Source organism: Adiantum capillus-veneris, chromosome 6 (assembly GCF_014529385.1).
Source record: "Adiantum capillus-veneris isolate H3 chromosome 6, ASM1452938v2, whole genome shotgun sequence".
Lineage (NCBI taxonomy): Eukaryota > Viridiplantae > Streptophyta > Polypodiopsida > Polypodiales > Pteridaceae > Adiantum > Adiantum capillus-veneris.
In genome coordinates this window covers 58,341,164-58,364,184 of record NC_140936.1, presented here as the reverse complement: position 1 = coordinate 58,364,184, position 23,021 = coordinate 58,341,164, and the positions used below count along the sequence as shown (strand labels likewise).

Sequence of the window (23,021 nt, the reverse complement as noted above, 5' to 3'; positions counted from 1 at the left end):
CATATCACTTTGTGTTTATTTCAAACTCTTCAAAGAAATTACAACATCATTTGTAAGCAATCCATTTCTTTTGTGAAGATAAAGATGGTAGAGTCCAAGGCTATGATGTTCAATAACTACACAAGCATGGGTAACCAGATCACAACTGGAATTCACTTTTCGAGGAGAGCCAGCTCATTATGTAACATCTATGGGAAAGGGCCACGGTTTCCTATGAGCATAGACAGGACTTGACAAGGTTCCTTGAGAGACATAGTGCATATGTACATTTTCAAGGACCACACCTGAAACTATGCAAACTATGGTTGTTTGATGCACTGGTTACATCATCTCTCCTCTACGATGCAAAAATTTGGACATAAGAATCTCTATCATTAAAGAAAGGGAGTTCTATGATGGATGGCAACACATGCAAAAGCCACTTGTGCTAGTAACATTTGAAAAGCTCAAGTGGATTGAAGGACTAACTACATTTTTCTTTGATGGTGTTCTCAAATCAGGGTGATTTGTATTCCATGTTGCAGCATAGGACCAAAGGTCCCTTTCTACCACCTGTTTGTCAGCAGACTTGAGCACAATTGCTAAGTGTTATCAAGGGTACTTTATCTAGTATAAAGGAAATGGCTCTTGATTATTCATAGGAGTCTTGACGTATTGTATGTTTTTGTCAACATTTGTTGACCTGAGCTGAATGACAGTAGGTAACTTTCAGCTGGTTAGGGGAGAGAAGATATATTAAATGGCCCATCAAATCAACAATTCTAACTGAGTCTTTGCTACAATGGAAAATCAAAGTGGCCAGAAAGACTGTAAAGCCGTAGGCGACAATAGCAGGTGATAGGAGTAGTCTCTCCTCAATCGTTTATCTAAATGGGAGGGTTTTTCCAAGAGGAAGAGGTTGCTTAGTGATCTTGTAATTCTCCTTCTTGAACAATGATTGCTTGGTGAGGAAACGGTAAACAAGGGCCTTGTGATTGTGGATGCTTCGCTCTACGAATGGCAATGGCATTGTCCAAGGTTACTCCTCTAGACAATGTAAGGCATCCACAATTCTGACATGGCCATTGCCATTTGTACTAGATAAAATACCCTTGACAACACTCACCAATTGTGCTCAAGTCTACTGACAAACAGGTGGCGGAAAGGGACCTTTGGTCCTATGCTACAACATGGCCTACAAATCACCTCGATTTGAGAACACCATCAAAGAAAAATGTAGTTAGTCCTAAAGTCCACTTGAGCTTTTCACGTGTTGCCAGCACAAGTGGCTTTTACATATGTTGCCATCCATCATAGAACTCCCTTTCTTTAATGATAGAGATTCTACTCTCCAAATTTTTGCATCATGGAGGAGAGATGGTGTAACCAATGTATCAAACAACCATAGTTTGCATAGTTTCAGGTTTGGTCCTTGAAAATGTACATATAGAATCTATTTCTCAAGGAACCTTGTCAAGTCCCACATATGCTCATAGGAAATGGTGGCCCTTTTCCCACAAATAAGTTGGATCTCCTCAAAAAGTGAATTCCAATTGTGATCTAGTTACCATACTTGTGTAGTTATTGAACATCATAGCTTTGGAATCCACCATCATCATCTTCATAAAAGAAATGGATTGCTTACAAATGTTGTTGTAATTTCTCTAGAGAGTTTGAAATAAACATAAAGTGATCTGCATATAATAAGATGATACTCCCACTAAGTTTAAATTTACCCTTGCTCCTCTCATTCTCTCAATGTAGTTGAAAGGCATGTGGTTACAAAAAGTGCAAAATTTGTGAAGTTCAAGCGTACAAAATCAATGCCTTCTCAGTACGCACACATTTATCTATATTTATATGATATATAGTGCACCTTAAAATTTTGGAGCACGGAGAAGACATCCATGTATTGAGTTCACCAAGCACTTTAGGATTGCACCTTCGCTAACTTTTGAGTCATCGATGCTATTGTGTCTCTCTTTTAACTCCACTGACTCGCAACAGCCTCTTGCTTGCGTAGACTCTAGAGAGAGAGAGAGAGAGAGAGAGAGAGAGAGAGAGAGAGAGATGAAATGTTATATTAACCTCTTCAAAAGGCCAAAGTGACCTATGAGACCAGAAAGTTACAGTGTGGTGGATCTGATACAAAGTCAAAGTAATAAAATAACAAAGTCTGAGAGAGAGAGAGAGAGAGAGAGAGAGAGAGAGAGAGAGAGAGGCCTCGTGTCGACCCTTTGCTTCCTAGGCACAGGTTGTGTGAAAGATAGAAATGAAATAAAATGTTATATTAATCGTCTTCAAAAGGCCAAAATTACCTATCAAACCAAGCTGATACAATCCTTGTGGATCAAATCCAATGTCTGGGTACAAAAATAAAATGAAGTGAAAGACTACACTAAAAGACTAAAGTCGTCAGGGTGAAATCATCATCATCCTTGCATTGGTCGTTGAAGAGCTTCGACAATGTCCGTCTCTATAAATAGTCGTATTGGGCGTCTCACATGTCGTGCTAGAATAGTCCCGATTCTCTTATAGAGCCTCCGTCAATGTCGTGGTCGCCCCCATAGATGTGGGCGTCTAGCTCTCCCAAGCTCAATGGCTCTCTCTGCTAATATACCTCTGATAGAAGTTGGCTCTGAACTGTGTAGTGAAGCATGCTCATCTAGCTACTCAGTCCCTGCTCTAAAGAAGTCAATGATCTCCCTCTGTGAAGGTCTCCCATAGTAGTGTCTCCTCAAGAGAGTCTCCCTATGTCTGTGTAGCTCTAGCAAAAACAACTCGAGCCATCTCTTATCCTGATATCTCATGACTAGCTAACAATCCAAAGCCCCCTATGAATAGACAGTGAAAGCGGCCTTGTATCTCATAGTATACGAGAGAATGAGAAATGTGATGTAACTCTATCTCTAGCTCTAGATGACACATCCAACATATCTTGGCTTCTGCTAGTACTTTCCTAAATCTACCAATCTCAATCTATAACTGATGCAATGATGTGCACATTTGACGAATAGCACATCTATCCCATAGGATAAATGAATGTCCATATAGGCCGATCTGATCACTTGTTGGAGGAGATGCTCTCTATAGAAAGCCATTTTCATGCCTTACTCATGTACCAACTCTATCCATGTGCTCTTGGTATTTACTTGAATCAAATCTTGATGTTTAGTGATCTTTGTCCATGTGAGAGAAAGGGAAGACGTATTGGAATGGAGGCACTCTATCCATGCTGAAGCCATGTGACTGAAACCATGATGTCATCTGCCCATACCAACATGTTGTAACCCCTTGTAGCGCTAACTGTCAGGATGGCTCTAGGGCTAGCCGAGCATATCTATCCCGAGGGACATCCCATAAATTATGCATGAAGAAAACTGATCTAGTACCGGCCTCAACTATGAGAGGGGGAGCAACGTGCTCTAAACTGGTGGAAGTATACTTTTATGTTATGGAATACATCTACACATACAAAGTTCCTTTTGGATTTCATTAAAGCTACCAAAATAATCATAGAAATGCAAAATTCTCATGTGGCGCTGAAGCCTTAGCCAGAATCATCCAAGAGATCATGGAGGCTAAAGGCCTCTCCATACATCTCCATCCATCATTGCTACCAGATTTGCCCCGGTGGTCCACCAAGGGCCCCCCATGTAGCCTCTACCCCACAAGCATCCTCATTCTTCTAGAAGATGCCTACAAAAGGCCTGATCTGCTGTCCACTTGTAAGCTAGTCTATTTAAACCTAATTGCATCTCTTTCATGCACCTTGCTTACTAATCTGTCATACAGCACATAACTCTTTACATTGCACAACACCTCATACCTATTCCAGGTAGCACGTTCACTCTCCAGGTATCCATTGCACAGATTTACTCCGTAAATAGCATGATACTTACAATACCTTATTACAGTGCCATGTTTGCTTCCCAAACAAATACCTAAAAAGATGCTCTTGCCAAATTTGCAAATAGGTAAATCCTGGACTTCTTGAAAATTATGTACACTAGAAAACTGCAAAATCACAACCATATAGCTAGTTAACGTGTCCATTACATGCACCAAGTACAATTACCATGGAGTAACAACCACAATCATACTATTTACAGTCCTTTTTCAGATAGGCAGTGTTGCAAACCTCTGTTGGTGCAATAAAATTATACAACATAGCAGATGAAACAATTACTGCTTTTCAAGAAAGTCGCCAGTATTACAAATTGCATCATATATATAGGAAAAGATAATAATTCTTAAAATACGTAAGGCTGCTACACACACCAAATGTAGGGGATTACTTATTATCCAGCTCACATCATATAAAAATCAAATAAAAAGAAAATCAAGAAAGGGCATTCAGTCATGCCAATGACCTATTGTACACCTTAGTACAAAGAACCCTCATTGTACACCCAACCAGAACCTCCAGGCAAGCCATCACCGTATGCAAGGCCTTTAGCACCACTGTCGGAACACAATCTCCAAGCGGTCGTTTGAGGTTCTTCTACGGCATGACCCCCCCTAAACAAAAAAATCAAACCTGCAAATTAGGTTCACAGAAAAAGACCAATCATCATTTCCACACTTTCTCTGCCACTGCCATCGACTTGAAACATCCTCAATAACAAGCCCAGTAAGCTTCACAATGTTTCCGCCTTCAAGCCCAACTTCAGAACGGTTCTGCCTTCCCTCTTGCTATTGGATTCTGTGTCAACAACGCAAGCTGCCAGTAAATTTGCGCACTCACTTTCACACACATACTGACTGCGCTGTGAAGACTCGAGGGATGGCCTGCATATTAAAGCTCAATATGCCAGAGGCTGAGGTCTCCATGATGGTAGGAAACACCATTATAAAGGAGCCACAGTAAATCTAAACATAGTTAGCTTCATGGAAGCAGCTTCCTTTTTACCTTATTTCCTACTCCACCATCTCTTCCTGTTCTTTTCAGCAGTATCCGATTTCCCAAGCTTTTTCAACATACCCTTCGTTTCTTTCAGCCTTCCTTTATAGTCTTTCTTCCATACTTCAAATCTTTGTCGCAATTTCTGCAGTTCCTCATCAGGCTTGAAATTTGCTGCAATCTGGCCTGACTTGACTTCAACCAAAAATCTGGCATCATCATTAAAGACCTGGGTGCGATGCTCCAGTTCCTTACCTAAATGATCAAGAGCCGACCTGCTCGGATCAAGTTCATTCCTGGCCACTCCATCAGGTTCACCACTAGTTGTCTCTGGAGTATCCCGTGCGGAAGCATAGTGTGGCGGTGTACTAATCAAAACAGCTTTATCACTATCCCCAGTTTTGTAAGCAGATTCCTCCGTATTACTCCCTTTCGTCGCTACACTTAATCTCTGCTCAAGAGATGTTACTTGTTTCTGCCACATTTCCTCCATTGACTTCATTTTTGCCTCATAAGCCATCCATTTCCTCTCGTACTCTTTAACACTTTGCTGCAAGAGGGATATTTCCTCTTCTTTCTTCTTTAAGGCTAACTCTGAATCCATTGTTTGCAACCGTTCCTTATATCCATGAGAGCTCTTCACCTGGTTTGTAAAGAAGGGGGAACCTGATGTTAGGAGCAGGGAGGAGTATTCAAGAGTAGAGAAGTACTCAATGGACACAAAAGCAATGAAACAAAGAAGAACTTAAACTTGATTAGATGAACAAACACTAAATTAAAGATTGTGCAAATCAAGCTCCTTAAGTAGGAGTGGAGATGGCACAAGGGCTAGTACAGCTCATGTGGTACCAGAAATGAGGTCAATATGCACCTCAAATCAGCCCAAGAAGGTGGATCGAGCCTAGACAGTGGACACGCACAAGGTAAACCGCCACCTTCATGTAGACAAGAGATGGTTCATACACCTAGGCTAACCGAGAGTTGATACATAGGACAAAGACCACTATTCTCAACACCTGAGTAACAAGCATGCATGCATGGATTAAACAGAAAGGTTTTTGAACGAGTACTAGAGAGTTTTGCTGAACCTACACAAAGTGACATTTCCAGTATGTGAGTGTTGTAAATTGAACTTTATCAAAACAACCTACAGACAAATAGGGATGCGACAACAGTATTCAAAAGGGGGCACAACATATATATTCGACCTGCATAATGTCCCCTCTTTCCTTTGGTAGATACTCGTCTTGCTGCATGTCAGCTAGGTGTCCAGTTGACGAGGATCCATCAGCCCCTTCCTTTACCAAATGATTTCTATCTTCCAAAGAATCTTGAGAGGGTTCTAAAGCCAGGTTTGTCCGGGCCATATACTGAAGAACAGAATTTCCAATCTCTACCTTGGTTTCACACTCGCGTGAAAATCCTTTTCTCACGAGCCAACCTCTCACAACTGCAATCAACATAATCAATGCTTCAATCAAAGCAAGTGTAGCAAATGGCCACCACTCAACTATCTTTACCACCTTAAAACAAACAAAAAATTACAAGAATAGAATGCTTTATGCTCACGGGAAAGTCTAGTCACTAGAGAGGTAATCCAGTAGTCTGGATGAATTTATCAGCTTACATGCTTGCAGATGAGTTACTGCCAATTTTTGTCTCTCGAGCTGCTTCCGAATTCTAAAACCTCGAAAAGTCTTTTGAATACTGATAAGATTATTCAAGAATTGCTTTCGAGCATACTCCAGCCTATCAGCCTGCCGATAACCATTCCCATCTATTGAATTAATCAAGCAACAAACAAGAGGCTGGGTGCACAAAGGGCAATGCAAGTTATAGCAAAATATGTATGTATAAAAGAAAGGAATATAACCTGTTCAGAACAAAGGAAAATCCTCGTCCATCCCATTTGATACATGTAAGAAGGGACTTGTAGTCGATGCAGTACTGCTGCAGTAATAGCAAGAGAACCACGCATTTTCTTGATGTCTGGAGTGATCAGTGGTCCAAATCTGAAGTCAACATTTCAAGGCTTATTTACATACCATCTCAAACCTGGTGGCAGATTCATGCTAAGAATGCAGATTTTAACCAAAAGGAACTCACCTAATTGCAAACAGCCCATGTGAATAATTGACCAAATACCCAGACCTACATAATGTCACAGCTTCAATGATCTCATTGATTCGCAGCTGTCGTACAACATAGCCCTGCTCTAAAGTTTGTGAAAACTTTGACTCACTTCGTGCCATACAAAAAATAAAGTGCGGTTCTGTGTCCTCCAACTGCTGCATCATCTCTAGCACTCGCTCCTGAAAGCCCCTTGCGTCAACAATTAACTGTTCATGTCAAAAACAATTGAAATAAGTTAACAAAAGGATAACATCGAGATCTCTTCCTCCGAACCTGGCCACTCAGAAATCCATGTTGCTGCATAGAAAACCCCTCGGAGAAACTCTCCTGTGAATATGCATTTTTGTTAGTTGCCCCCATCTCCAGTAATTTATCCATGCATAACTGCAGTATTTGAGAAGAACGAGTATACGAAAAGGCCTTCATTTCCTTCAGAAAAGTGTCTAGATTGTATGTTGCCTGCCAAAAATATGGCATACAGTTAAGGATAATACTTAGACATGTAATTACAAAAATAAACTCCACTTCCTCTCTGTTACAGACCTCTCCAGAAGCATGAGTCACTGTAAATGTTTTACTGTGCGACTGTTTGCAGCATGGATTTCCAGCCAACAGCTTCTCTGCACTACGCATGAAACCTGGTTCGGACTCCTCCAGACCCTCATGACTCACAATCAAAGGAAGTAACTCCTGCTCAAAATACACAAGAAGAGAAAAAGATAGCCAATCCAGTAAACATTGAGCGGCTTTTCAAAAAGGTCTGATACATCTCCATCCACATATTGCCAAAAGAAAAACAGACACACATGATACTACCACTAAACCCAGGAAGAACAGCTCTTTAGCCTCAAAGGAAACGCAGCTACTAGCTGTTAGAAACTCAAAAAAAACACTTTAACCTCAAAATCCTTGTCACCACAGATGACGATTAGCTACATTAAATCAAGAAAGTAAGCAGAAAACTCCTCCTCAGCTCTATGATCCAACCCAATCGCAGACTCCAGTGTTCTCCTTGCCTTCTAGTATTTCCTTGTTGTCAAAGGAAAGATTTTTGACAGTCAACTAGTCTTTGAGAAAATACAGAAAATGACAAGGTAGCCAAGTCTTAGCATAATACTTTCCTACTAGCGTATATTCCTCATGAGGAGTGTCCCCCTGGCAAATTCAAAACCCTAGCACTTACGGTTAGCATTAGCCACTTTTACCCATAACATTAAGCACACCCTTTTGAATGTATTTTGTGCATAAATGGTTAGCTGATTTCACAACCAATCAGTGACGATCGAGGACAAAGTTAAAAAATCGGAACTACTCAATACCAAAACCTTAAAGAGAAAAAGAATAACTGGCTTTCTTGTGAGAGAAAACTGGGCCCAAGGAAGTGACGGAAGAGACCAATTCTTGTGGAGCAACCTATGATAGTTATTTGCCCGAGAAAACTTCACGGAGATCTGGCTTGATCAAACCCCGAGTAGTCCACACAATCAATAACTCGCACAAGACTTCTCTCAACAAGCTAAGCCTAAATTTTTGGTGATCATTCTTAATTCGCTTCATGAAATACAGCCATCATGTACCTGCCTCAACAAGTACTCCAACCCAAAAAGTTCCCTTGAATAGTATGGTTCAGCTTGCTTATGTTATGTCTTGAGTCTCTCGATAAACAATGTTTATTCACATTCGCAGTCTTCCACATTATAAAACATGTTGCTTTCTTTGTCTACTTTTGACTTTTAGAAAAATCTCTCTCAACTATCCAAAGGTTTTTGTTGCTAGTAATCTTAAAAATAACATTTATAACAGGATTACTGTAGGAGGTCGTTACCTTTTTTACTGATCAGGTCTTTGAGGCAAGTCTCCAAAAAAACATTCCCCCACAGATACCCTTGGCCATAGCATGAGAGCAAACAAGCTTCAAGCTTGTGATCCGCACAGTAACAGACATTGAAGTATAGAGGGCAGTAGGACAGCGGTTTCTGATTACTCAACCTGTGCTCACAAACGATGGACAATTCTCTCCCTTAAAGGAACCCCTCCTGGATCTTGATGATAATCAAATTTCTCTATTCAAGCAATCACAGGGAGTGCAGGCCGATTCTCCCGGCTATGTTCATTTATTCCTGTATAGTTGCCAAAATAAAATGATGCCATTTGTTTGCGCACAATTACACTAGCCGTCTCGTCAAAGGCATGAACAATGACTCTAGAAACAGAAATCATTTGAAGTAAGTGGATTTCAACGCTGCTTGGAATCTGAATGAGGTAAGAGGACTTCCCCAAAAGGCAGCTTTTATACAGACGTTTTGTTAATTGCAATTGTAAATTGAAACCGTTCGGCCTATGAAATAAATGTATACACTCGCCACGGAGTTTGCTTAGGCTAACTAGTATAAAGCATAGTTTTCTGTAAAATACAAAAATGAAAAAGTCAAAGTACTGTGTCACAACTCACATGTTCCAGAAAATGAATTCTTTCATCTTCACTCAGAGAGTTGGTTGTATGATTTCTTAATCCTCCACAAGTCGCAATCTGCCAGTAATCACAAAGGCTACAATATAATAGGGAAATAGTGCAAAAACACATGTGGTTGTGCAACGAATTGCATGCATGCATCATGAGCTGCAAACATACAATACACTTTGGGGTGTGCAGCATTACTTCAAATTGAACAGTTTAGCATGCTACATATCCTTGCTTCAGCACTCAATGCAAACTTAGCTATCCACACTCTCTGAAAATGAGTAACTCTACATTATCAATACATGTACTTAAGAAATGTTGAGCAAAGAAACCTCTTCCCCTTGTTGAAGTAGATGAGATCGAGTGAAGTGCTGCAAATGTTCTTGCGCATAATTCACCAGTAAGCTTTCCAAGCCATCACTCTGCCACTGAAACAAGTTAGACTATGGCAATCACTATTCATCGACAAATAAGCGTTAATTTCACCACGAACCTTGCAAAATCCAAAACCTTGCATATCAGCGATAGTGATAGACTTAAAATCAGGGACTTTCTTTGGCTTCAAGGTCTTGTTGATTTGAGCCACAAGCCACTTAAATAACCTTTCATAGAGTGCACCTGCAAGTGCATCTCTGGCAAGAGAGACCTAGAATGGACAAAAACAAATCCATTTTACTGTCCAGACCAGAAACTTCTAATAGCTAGCAAGGATATTGGCAACTGCCTGAAGTCACGAACAAACTTGAGCAAAACATCTGAACAATTACGCACATCTTCATTATCACCAAGAGCTTCCAGAAGATCCCTCTTAGAGCAATTCAGTAAGTTTGCAGCATTATCAGCAGCTGAAAGGCACAACTACTCTGTCTCAAGCATCGACAAAATGCTTCATTAAGTCTATTCATCCCAGAAAAAACACCAGACCTTCATTGTTATTGATAGCAGTTGATGTGATATTGCCAAGCCAAAGTATTGCTCCCAGCAGAGAGAAAATTTCTTGCTGAATTTTCTCAGTAAATCCAAGCACGTGAAAAGCATTCTACAATGAAATATGTCGAGCTAATGTTAATACTCAACAGGAGAGATTATAAATATTGATACAACGAGAGGTCTTAAGTTCTACGCTCACAAGCAATAATTTGAAGTCTGAGCAAGGGTGTGCTCCATTGACATAAGTGTTGCTTCTTAAGTAGTTGAAATGAATAGCTTCCCTCAAGTTAAACTTCTCTGTAGAAGGCATGGAAAGGAAAAGCCATTAGCTGAAACTATCCTATAATATACACGAAAAAAGAGGAGCGAGGTTCTTTCCTAGACTTTACCTCGCACATCATTATCAGCTCCCTCACAGAGTTGATAAAAGATGTGATATGAACATTCCCTTTCAGCTCGACAAACAACTCGTGACTGACAAAAACCAGTATTAATAAGTGAGCTTTTCCATGATAATTGCACGACAAATTGTGTTTAATCTCAATCAGAAGCCATGACTACCTTTTCCAAGAACACTTTAAGCAGCAAAGCGTTCACAGTTAGATGCATCCAGACCACATGCCACAGAAAGCGGTTTGTTTTCAGAATCGACTTTTTTAGAAAGACTTTTAAACTTCTTGTTAAATTGGCTGTGTGCCCTTACATAATTGAACATGAGCACTACAAATATTTCCTCCTTTATCAAAGTTGAGGTCTACCAGCTTCCCCTGACAAGAAACAAAAAAAGAAAGAACTGTCTTGAGACATGAGCTACAATTTCTGTTGGCAAGGAAAGAACACACACAACTCATCATGGCTAATCATGCAGCCATAAAATGTCGACAGCTATGATCAAGTTTCAACGAACATAAGATATTGGCATACATATCGACTTGCACTGACACCGCTGCCAATTAATGCGTTTCCAAAAGTTTCCAGGATCAAATTGCAGTTCGACAGAGTCTTGCCAAGCTCATCATTATTTCCATAAGATATTAAACGCTCAAGTACTGCTTGCACTGACAGTGTCCTTGCTGCAGAGCACTCACCACTGTACATGATAATCCAAGTTAGTGATATTTAAGTTTGAAAAATTGAATTAGAACCACAAACAGAGAATACACCTCTGGATATGCTACATTACGAAAGATAAACATAGCAGCATGGACAGGTCGTCAAAAACAATGTGCATCCTTAAGATCGCATTAAAAAATTTTCAGTACAATGCCTCCCAAGAAGTGCAGAAGTGGCAATGCCCGCCCTTCAGTAACATATCATGCTACTCACCTTTGTCATACGAAAGAAGACAATGCCCGCAGTTTACGACTAAAGTAATTCTTTTGATATAAAGGAGTCAGGACAATGCAAGCCAGAAACCTAGAATCACTTTGGCAATAGCCAGCAGATGTAAATTACTTAAATGAACTATCCTCACAAGTTACAATTTCTGATAAATTTAAAACAAAACAATGCCCTACGTAAGAGATTATGACCTTGAAAATCTATGTTCTCAACCATAAAGAGAGACTGATCTGAAGAGGATGGGCAATAGACATACCCGAAAATAATAGACTGGTCCTTCCAATCTGCAATAAAACCAAGCCAACTAACTCACAAGAAAGATGCAAAACGAAAATACAGAAAACAGTCACAGAAGTAGCAATAGAAACGTACCCTTTGTCAAGGAATGATGGGCATTGTCCACTATTGCATGAACAGGAGACCATTTACAACCCACAGCCATCGAGTCTTGATCTTTCAAAGGACTCTGCTCAAAACTATGAGAGCAACTCTGAAGAGGGTCCCCTTTGGGTGGAGTGAATACTATGCATGAAGATCCAGCCCTGGTCTACAAGCACCTAGCATTATTGTCCAGTTCAGAACATTAAACATTAAGATTCCAAAATCCTTGATGAACAAGACTGAATTTTGATGCTTACACAAAACATTCCAAGCTCATATCTCCGTTGCAAGACATAAAATACTGCAGGCTCATGGATGTAGCTAAGCTGCACAAGATCATCCACTCGATCCAGAAATTCAGGATTCACTGGAAGAAGCTTTTCAATAGGGATCTCTAAAAGCTGCATAAGTAGCACAAGATAGAAATGTTGAGGCCACCCAGAAACTAAACAACAAATTCTCAAATTTTATGCATGGGAGCCTAAAAAACTTCCCAAGTACTCTTAAACTACACAAGGCAAATGACTAGCCAGCTGGTTGCATCAACATACACAAGCTCAAACTCCTCAAAGAAACACGAAGCTATCTGAGAGAAGAAATAATTAAGAGCAAAGCAGCACTTCCATTCATAAGGATAACAAATAAGTCACATACTGGGAGTAATAGAAAAATTGTTACCTTGTCATCTGCCCGACAAACAACTGGAGCGTCCAAGTCACCAGCTGCCTGGACGATGCCGATCACCCAATTATTTTCGTCATTCAAAAACCACACTCCAGAGTCCTGGCCCACAATAACAAATTCCAAGTTAATGCCAAATCATATTTAAATGGGCCCCTTATAATACTTAATTTGTGACAAATACAAAGCTACATCATGGTTTGTGGTGTCTTACATTATTTCAACACTAAAGTAAGGCATGGCCTGTATTGACAAAACAAAACATATAGAAAGGCAAGATGAACAGACACAAGCTTACTAACTTCTTCCAAAACATCGGCTTAGGTATCAAAGCCCGATGCAAAGAGGTCTCAAACACTTAAATTGAATATGAGTTTCTGAGTACCAAAACTACAGTGAGCAAGTGCCATAGTCAACTCAAACTTGGTCCAAGCACACATGCTAGGGAAAGGCTTACAACACACCTGCAAACCACAACATTGAGACAACCGAAGCATAAAAAGACTGGGCTATGCAAAAGTTAAGCACCATAAAAGCATGGTATGAAAGTTATTCAAAATATAGCCCCACACTTGTCACAATTCCATGAATAAAGTGAATTTCCTTATGTCCCTTTTGTTGCATTGTAACTTGTTTCACACGCTTTCATGTTTTCCTTTTGAATTTGGTAATAATAGATTTCTTATTAAGCCAATACAGTTGCATTAATAGCATTGCAAGAAGTGAGACTAATGATGAGTGACCAACAAATAATGGTGAACCTTGATAACTTCCACCCAAATGAGCATTGGTGGTCGAGTCTCAAATGTGCGTACTTCCACATGAAAGGGTGAGCTAGATACATGGAAAAGACAATTACAATCATCAAGAATGTATGGTTAACTAGAGAGAACTGTGTATTATGCATGTCTCATTGACAAGCACAAGATTGAAAATTTACGTGCATTGTGTTTGCATTTTGCTTCACTCATGGAAACTTTAAAGAAGAGATAAAAAATCTTCATTCAAGAGAAACACTCACGTTCACATGGCTTTGTGTGCCACGTGGACATGCTTCATCGACTTTCATAGCCAATTCTCCCCTATTCCTAGATAGGAGTGTCTAGAATCCTAGGAAGATTAGTACCGGCAATTTTGTGCGCCTATTCGCAAAACCTACATGTCTCGACAAGTCCATTAGATTAGGTTTTCCAGTTTTGGAACCATCTTGCATAAATGGTTTGCACACGCGTTTTGACAAATGTTATTACGCAGCGGTGGGCAATTGGCATGGCATGCATATAGTTTTAATTAGAGGAATCCAATGAGCATTCCCCGTGTCAATCAAGTTCCTAGGTGGGAAGATGTGCAATAGTTTCACCCAGAAAATGAGCTTCCGTCAAACTTATTTGTAAATCATTTTTATGGTTTTATTTATTAGAATTTAACCGAGGTTTTGCCCTACCTCAATCCAAAGGAGTTTATAACATACAAAAATGTCCTATAAAGGGAGACCTAGAGCTAGCGATTTCTCTAGATTGCAGTAGCGCTCAGCGTTTTGCTCAGATCAGCCATAGCATTTTTCTACAACAGATGAGCTAGCGTTTTTTGGTCCCATCAGCCAATGTTTTCAGATTTCAGCCCTTCCCTTGCCAAAACCGGCTTAGATTTGCAACCGCTAGCCTCTCCGTTACAGTCCGGTACTTCGGCCACAACCCAAATGGCATCATTGACACAACTAGTGTCACAAATTGATGACGTGGCAGTTCTAGAAGCCCAGACACAGGCCGTACAGATAGACTGCTGACGTGGCGGCATATTGTAAGGACAGTGACATAGCAAGCAGACTGTACGAACGCTGACGTGGCAGGCGGGTCGTACGGACCTCGAGAATCGTGTTGACATACTGGTGTGGCAAAACGTACGGAATTCCGCTTTTTGCGCTGACAATCGACGGAAATTGTGTTGACTGCTTTTCTTGCAGTTTTTACACCAAGATGCTTTTCGAAGACTTTGCTTTTGAGTTAATGGCTTTTGGGGCTTTCCTTTTAGCATCCCTTTGTAAGTTTATAAGGAGCCCAAGGGCCTCACTTCTCAGAGCATCTGGACGCAGAGTCTAAGAGCTGAGGCTCCGCGGGAGTTGTACTTTGCTCAAAGATTAATACAAAAAGAAATACCGAAAGGGGCGCCAGTCTTTGGAGCCAATCTCTCTAGCACGGAACTACGCCGGGCCGTGTCGATTCTTAGTGTTTTAGGTGAATCTCTATTGTGTCGCGACAAAACCTAGACTTTGGGGTATCCAAGTTTGTTACAGTGGTATCAAAGCACGGCCGATTTCTCTTCTACCAGGAAATCCGATCCTTCTTCTCGCGGCACTTATGGATTCCAAAGACAATCAGACGACTCAGTCTGCCACCCCTGAGGCGGGAGGCAATACGGGAAACTCGAGCGATTTAGCGGAGAATGAGTACGAGACACCCAGCCCTCGCAGTATGAACTCATGGAGATGCAATACCAACCGCGAGTTGACAAATGCGCAAAGCAGATGCTTCAGTTTGCCAAGGATCCCCAGTATGCAAAATTTTGACCCGGCAATCGATGGATGAAGTCCATACCCAGTGGCAGAAAGCCATTGAGACACCAATCAAACTGGCAATCAAGAAACCTTCTACTCTAAGGATGTTCACTGAAGAAGAACTTCATGATGTTGTCGAGACCCGCATCAATCAACTTCTAGACACAATGAAGCCATCGAAGAAGCAATTGAAGAAGCACAACAAGGGGAGTGACTACCCCGGTTACTTGGGCCGTCAATCTTCTTTTGCAACTGCAGGAAAACAGAAGAAGCATCTGCGCTTCGAAGGACTGCCCAGTTCTTCTTCCTCTTCTTCCGACAATTCTTCTAGCTCTTCCTCTTCCAACCCAAGCGAGGAGGACACATCTAAGCATGATGATTTGCATGTGATTTCTCACAAGCATGATGAGTTGCATGTAGATGATGTGATTGTTCACAAGGATGATGAGTTAGTTGATGCTTTTTCTAGCGAAGCTAACCTCGTTGCATATTCGATCAATCACGAAGGATCGATCTTGGCTCTCGAGCCTAGGTCCAAAGCACCCCTTCAAGAAGAACCGATCTTGGCTCTCAAGCCTCGGTCCAGAGAACCCTCACAAGAAGTATTATGTGTTCGCATGATTAGTCAACACGCATTGTACGAGTGTTTCATTCGTGATCGTTTCCTGTATTTTAGTCAGCGTCTTTATGTGATCCCTTTGCCTAAGCAAGACATATTGTACGTTGAGCACGGATGTATGCGGATTGTTCATGAAAAGCTTAAAAGTATGTATGTAAAGAAGTCACATTCCATGTCTCTTCCTTTGCATGACACATTTGTAGAACGAGCACATGACAATATGAGCACGAAGCATGGGTATTTCCGTTGTGAATTGCCACAGTTGATTGCTTTCGATCAAACGAGAAAGATTCGATCTCATTGTTTGCGTGTGCGTGGTGAACGGTTTGGCACTCCGTCTCTTTGTTCATCTACATTGCATACACAGTCTTTGAGGAAGACGAGATTTTTTCCACTCACTTTACATGGAATGGATATGTTCATGTTTTTGTGTTGGAAGTGGTTTCAAGAATTTTCAGCCTCGGAGATTCTTGAAGAAGGAAGAAGCATGACTCTAGACGAAGTTGAAGCATTGAAGGAGCTACAGAAGATTTTTTGTCGCTTTCGGCGCGGCCCAAAGAAGCAAGCGTTGCAGACCTTTATGAAGTTCAAGTACCGCACGACCCACACATCGGAGTGGGCCGACGAAGAGTCCCTTCTAGGATTCCGAATGCTATTGGCGATCTCCCTCCACACCATACAGTTCGGTACCAGTACCTCACTTTGAAAAGGAGGGGTTGTCACATGACACATCCAACCTTATGTGTCCGTGGACAAGCTACAGCACGACAAGGGTTCAGTCACTCCAGTCAGTCTAGATTTAGAAGTGATAAGCACTTTTGTGAGTCTATTCGTAGACCGTACATGTCCAGACACTTAGTGTAGATGTATATCCTCTGGTTGCACACAGCATGATCATAAGCATTCCCATCAGAATCCTTCAGGGGAATTTTCCAGTGCATTTAGCCTATTTTCCCCATTTTTGACATTTTTCACTTATTATTTTCAAGTGACAATTTGTTGGAAAGTAGGTAGGGCAAATTGAGTAAGTTTGTATATAAGCAAACCTAGGCTAGCACTAATTAGCAGAAGAGGCAGCAGGAGCAACTTGCTCAACAGGCAACTTCTCAGCAAGACCAACCCCCGCGACGACTCTGGCGTTTTTTCTCAACAGAAGGCCTAGCGTTTTTGCACCAGATCAGCCAACGTTTTTGCAATTGCAAATTCCCGGCGACAGTAGACAGCAGATCAGCCCTAGCGTTAGCGGATTCCCACAACAGCAAAGCAGATTTTCAGCCCTAGCGTTTTTGGTTTGCAGATCAACCCCGGCGTTTTGCAGATTCTCCGTGACGGAACCTCAAGAACCATCAGCGTTTAGACACCGCAGATCAAGTCCCGAACCTCGCAGATCTCACCTTTCCATAGCAGTTCCTCGCTGCACGGTCAGTTCCCACAAGGTTTACAGTTTCAGCCCGGAAAACGCAGATTTTTTCAGCATCTGCGTTTTCAGCGCGTCATCGTCGCATCATCGTCATCGACATAGAGTCAAAATTCAGCAAATAAAGATTTGCAGATTTCAGCCCTTAGCATTTTCAGATTTCAGCCCGTCTCGTCGTCGTCCTCATCATCCTCAACATCGTCGGCAAGTCCAAGCATTGTAGAGATTTGTGCAATCATAAGTAGACTGCTCTCGCCATAGAGAGTGGGGCCTTCGGAGGAGGGTTTTACGACGTCTCTGGTGTCGTATTCTCTTCTCTATCTCTAAGCCTCATGCACTTCCATTCACTGTGTCCACTCACTTTGTTTGTGTCCATTGCACTCTCTCACTAAAGGAACGGAAGGCTCTCCCTTCCGTAAGTAAAAGGAACCCTTGAGTACAGTTCGGAGCACTCATCTTGAGCAAAGTTCAAACATTCATTCCACTGCACCTTACATCTACGGAGGAGTCATCCTCAGACAGTTTGGACTTCGACGATCACATGTTTCATGCAAAGATGAAACACTGTTACACAGCCAACCCGTATGATTTCCTCGAAGACAAGATCAAAAATACAAAGGGATTTAAAGAGGGTGGATAGTCAGTGAAATTTGAATCGTTTTCCGGATTTCAAGATGCTCCAAAGGCTTTGGCTTTCATTCAGCAATTTGATATAGCCTACTTCGGAGGACACTACTCAAAGCACTCCAAGATCAGGAGGGTAGCATCGTTTTTAAAGGGAAATGCTCGAACATGGTGGTCCACTCTTCTTCTGAGGAAAGAAGCCCAGACCAAGTGGTTGAAGTTAAAACGGCTCTTTATTTCTTCTTGGTTGACCCAAGAGTACGAAAGATATGTGAACCGCTTGAAACCATCTTCGGATGACCAAGGGTGACACTTTGGACGCATATTGTGAAAGGTTTTGGGGTTCTTTTCTACCGACCTCTTCGTTTAAGGTCGCTTTCAAAGAACAGATTTGCAGACATTTTCACACGGATACGGGATTGGGAGATAGTAGCGGGATATTCCATTTGGGATGGCTACTTGATGAGGAAAACCATGTTGTGCGTTACACAGCCATTGAGGGAGAAGGTTATGACTGAATGCCATTGTCCACCTTTTACGGGTCACTGCGGCATTGCTGCCACCATGAAAGGGGTAGAGAGATACTTCTTTTAGCCGAGACTAAAGTTTGTGTGCAGTTGCTTAGTATGCCAGAAGATCAAGTTTGACATGCATAAAGCACAAGGATTGTTACAGCCCTTGCCCATACCCACCCGACCATGGCAAAGTATTGCAATGGATTTCATTTTTGATCTCCCAAAAACACAGAGTGGTCACGATGGTATCTGGACTGTCATTGACAGATTTAACAAGCACGCTCATTTCATTCCAGTGAAGAAAACAGTCAAGCCGGATCACTTAGCGAGACTGTTTGTAGCCCAGATTTTCAGATTACATGGCATGCCTGAGACGATTGTCTCCGACAGGGACCCCAGATTTACGAGTTTGTTTGGAAAGGCAATTTGGGAGAACATTGGCACGCGGTTGCAGTTCTCGTCATCTTTGCACCCGCAGACTGACGAGAAATCTGGGATTGCGAATTCAATAGTTTTAGATTTATTGAAGTCTTATATCTCAGATCAGAAGACTCAATGGGAAAAGTATCTACCTTTGGTGGAATTTGCCTACAATAACACAATACACTCTTCTACAGGCAAGGCGCCATTTGAGATTGTTGAAGGTGCTACGAAGGTTCCACCCTTCCTAAGCACGAAAGATATGATTTTTGAAGCTGATGAATATACGCGCAACTTAGACACGGCTTTTGCCAAGGTCCACGAGGCTTTGCAGAAATCCCAAGAACAATAGAACAAGGCAGCGGATCGCCATCGTCACGATTTGAAATTGAAGGAGGATGATTGGGTGCTCTTACGTTTTGAGAAGGCACACCTAAGAAAGAAAAAGGGAAAGGAGAGGCTTTTTCCAAAGCTTAGTATGCGATACTACGGACCTTTCCATATCTCTGAAAAGATCAATGATGTCTCCTTCCGACTGAAACTGCCTAACATTTGGAGGATTCACAATGCATTTCATACGCTTGAAACCTTTTAAAGGTGATGTGTCTGATGATGGGGAGCCTGATGAGCAACCCGAAGTGAAAGAAAACGAGGAGATTCTTGTTCCTGAACAGATTTTGGCACATAAGGACACAAAGAGTATGGGTAAAGTAAAAGGTGGTTCTTGGTAAATTCAAGAACTATCCTGCATTGGATGCGAAGTGGATGGAGGAGGACCTAGCAGATACTCTCAAATTGTGAAACTTACAGTAAGACCAATGACGGTAATTCTTCTTCTCAATCTTCTTCTACACCTAGAGCACAGGATTCTCACAATGAAGGTTAAAACTCAAGAAACCCCTAAGTTGACACCTAATGATAAATCTGACCAAGGAATCTTAGGAGGTAGGTTAACTCTTGAAGAACGAGCCGAATATACACAAGACAAAAGATGTTTTGAGTGTCACACTAAAGGTCGCATTAAACGAGATTGTCCTAAGAAAGCACCTAAAGAACCCACAGAATCCACATCATTTGTGAATGCACTCAGTGAGAACACTAATGTGTCCAAAGTTTCTCAGGATCATGTAGATGAGTCTCTCATGCAATGTTATGGTCATGTGAATAGTACACGCATTGTGATCTTGTTTGATTCGGGTAGTATGCATGATGTGATTAGTGACTCTTGTGAAGAGCGCACATTTAGCAGCTCTTCCCATATATCCCATTGTGATCTCTGGTTTTGCTCCTAGCATGCACTCTCCTTTTACGCATGAATGTCCTGATGTGACAATGTTAGTTCAAAATGTCGGTTTTCGTAGTAGATTTCTGGTTTCTCCTCTCAAAGAATGTGATTTGATTTTTGGCATCAAGTGGTTTGAAGGTTATATATAATCCACACATTGATTGGAAAGGAAACACTCTCTCTCTCACACAATTGAAGGAGCACCTCCCCCGGTCCTTCGCTGTGACAAGAGCATTCCGTCTTTGCCACTACTCTCTCACTCTCATGTTTTATTAAGCCTCTCATACAGCACCAAAAAACATTTTTGGGCAGATGCCACAATCATATACTCTTCAATAAGTCCGATTGAAGAACAAGTACCAAAAAATGTGACATGAGATGCCAAAAAATATCGAAAACTTTCTTGTTACAAGAGTGCTAATTCAGGTCTTGATGATGTGTTTCATTCTGGTTGGAGAATGAAGCACATCAAGAAAGACAATATAGTCCTTGTCTAGGATCACCTGTACGTAGTATATGGCCATTCTCATGTCACACTGCCTAAACACAAAATAATGCTACGAGACTACACTGGATTTGCAATCAGGATCCATATGAATCCAGAAAAAGCCCAGATTCTCTTTAAAGGAAAGCATCATTTTACAGTCATGATGGTAATCACCCGCAAAACAAATAACCATCAGCTTCATAATGCATAGTATTGTCTAAATACTATGCATTTCCCCCAACATCCGTCCCAAACAGCAGATGTAGAAAACAGGTAGCAATTTACCCTCCCATATGCACACCATAAGCGCGCACCTCAATACAACTTCCCTCTAAAAAAAAGTCCAACAAATGTCATCAGTGACCAATAGTGGATGTAAAACTAGGTATCTAGGCACATATTCAATCATGCAGTCATACAAAACCCCCTTAACCATGCTCAAGTGAGCTCCGACATGGGATGGACCTAAAGGACCTCACTGAAACCATACTGTCTGTGATCTAGTTCGACACTTAGTACCAAGCAGTTAACACTGTCTCATGCTCATTATGTGAAAGATAACCAATCAATGATCACTTGTTAGAATTGCTTTCTCATCATTCGTGACAATACAAACAGCTGCAAAATCAAATAAGGCCACTGAGATCGATTTGAATTAACTACCATTCTCATTTTAAAAAAACGCACACCTTCTGCAATCCAAGGATGTGGAGAAGTCTCTTCCTTTTTTTGAGACTTAGGTAAGCAGGTGAAGGTGCTTGTTTCTTTGGGAGCAATGCTGAATCTGGTAAGCCACTCTTATCACAGAGCCTATTTTCTTTGCTGCTGGTAGAAAGTAATTCTTGGGTTTGCAGCAGCTCCATGGTGTTTTGCCGTGCCTTGTTCTCTGTGAATCGATCTCCATTCTCAGTTTCCTTGCCGTAACCATTTTGAAATGTATGAGAAAACCCATCACCATTAGAGAGTGCCAGATGAGCCTCCGGATGGTTGTTTCCATTACTGTGCAGCCTTAACTCATCAGGTACATGTAGAGGTGTCTGTTGCATGCGCCCATGTAGCTGCTTAGAACTTGTGTTAAGAAGCAATGCTGAGGTTCTTTTCCTCGAAGGTAAGCGAGCTCTCGATGTCGGTCTATGCGGAAGAGCAGGAAGATGATCAGGTGGTTCTTCTTCCCTCTCCTTGATCGAATCCAGTAAAAGCTCTAGCGTGCTGCGAGCCATAGTTCTATCAATTAATCACAGTCATGACAGGGTCACACCCGATGTCACGAGAAAGGAAGAGCACAGAACAGTGGACTGTCGGAGACCCTGGTTCCAGCCTCTACCGTGAAATCACGGTGCTTCAAATCTTGTAAGCTTCATAACCAAGAAAGTTCGCTTGTCCTGGCGATTCTAACACGCGTCAGAAACCCTAGCGTTCGCTCAAAGACAGCAACTTGGCGACAGCAAGAATGCGACCCTGCAGCGCAAGCAAAGTGAAAAATCGTTGAACTGCTTTGCAAGAAATGCACGAGAGAAGCCAGGTAGCCGGAAGCTTGGAGGTTGAGCTGCCAAGCCCAGAAGTAGCAAGTCTGTTGCAAGCTTATAAGGAGCAGAGAGTAGCTGCGGTGAAGTGACCACCAAGATAGAGCAGGGAGGAGAGGCGAGCTGACAAATGGAGGTAGAAAAAAAGCACGAGGCACTGTCGGACACCGAAGACGACAGCACCGAGCAGATAAACACGCAGATGAATAAACTCTCGAAGATGGAGATCAAAATGTCGAAGACAAGCTAGAAGCAAACGTGAGGACGCAGAAAAGAGCAGAAGCCAGGCGAGGGCAAACACGAAATGAAAGCAAAGAGCAGATGCACGACAGCTAAAAGAAGAACGAGTAGATCCACGCCTTCGTGAATTGTGAGGAAGGAAGAATATATTTTAATAGAAAGAGAGCTTGCTGGCTATGGCGGACGCGCGAAAGCACAGAAGCAAACAGACGCTCCAAAACACGACAGCATTTCCCAACAAAGGCAAAAAACAGATTGTTGCTGACTGGACTAATTGATGCCATGCTGTCAGATTTTAGGAAGACACGTGTTTGCCAGCTCGGCTGGCCACGTGAGACGTTTGACACGCACTTTGTTTGCAGCATCAATTTGAGCATACGTGGCGACTCACATGCTCCACCTAATGCCAACCTGACATCCATAACCAAGGTGTGCTTTTTTTTGGGGGAAATATACTTTGTGGAAATTCTCAAAATACCCCTCAAATTTCAAAATTCCCAAACTACCCCCAATATTTTGCCATAAATT

The 23,021-nt window shown here is 41.7% G+C and overlaps 1 protein-coding gene across 1 annotated transcript; it reads right to left on the bottom strand.

The window, feature by feature from the left end:
- Window positions 1-4,015: 4,015 nt before the first annotated feature.
- LOC147455564 (myosin-1-like) lies at window positions 4,016-22,727 on the bottom strand. The gene is made up of 26 exons (XM_086514320.1): window positions 21,420-22,727; window positions 12,807-12,911; window positions 12,386-12,529; window positions 12,120-12,294; window positions 12,004-12,031; window positions 11,331-11,496; window positions 11,110-11,173; window positions 10,968-10,981; window positions 10,796-10,880; window positions 10,606-10,703; window positions 10,401-10,515; window positions 10,248-10,321; window positions 9,970-10,122; window positions 9,809-9,898; window positions 9,468-9,545; window positions 7,559-7,705; window positions 7,289-7,474; window positions 6,989-7,194; window positions 6,756-6,894; window positions 6,510-6,639; window positions 6,091-6,332; window positions 4,964-5,525; window positions 4,892-4,917; window positions 4,741-4,770; window positions 4,520-4,659; window positions 4,016-4,443 (listed from the first exon to the last, which is right to left on the bottom strand). Exons 1-26 carry the CDS (start codon window positions 21,948-21,950, stop codon window positions 4,365-4,367), a joined length of 3,807 nt encoding a protein of 1,268 aa, XP_086370446.1. The 5' UTR covers window positions 21,951-22,727; the 3' UTR covers window positions 4,016-4,364.
- Window positions 22,728-23,021: the final 294 nt, after the last annotated feature.

Coding starts and splice junctions, on each gene's coding strand:
- LOC147455564 (XM_086514320.1), bottom strand. CDS start 21,950: ATGGCTCGCAGCACGCTAGAGCTTTTACTGGATTCGATCAAGGAGAGG. Junction 7,706..9,467: donor GAATTCATTTTCTGGAACAT/GTGAGTTGTGAC, acceptor TATTTTGAGCAG/GAGTTACTTCCTTTGATTGT. Junction 4,444..4,519: donor TCTGTGAACCTAATTTGCAG/GTTTGATTTTTT, acceptor GTGTTCCGACAG/TGGTGCTAAAGGCCTTGCAT.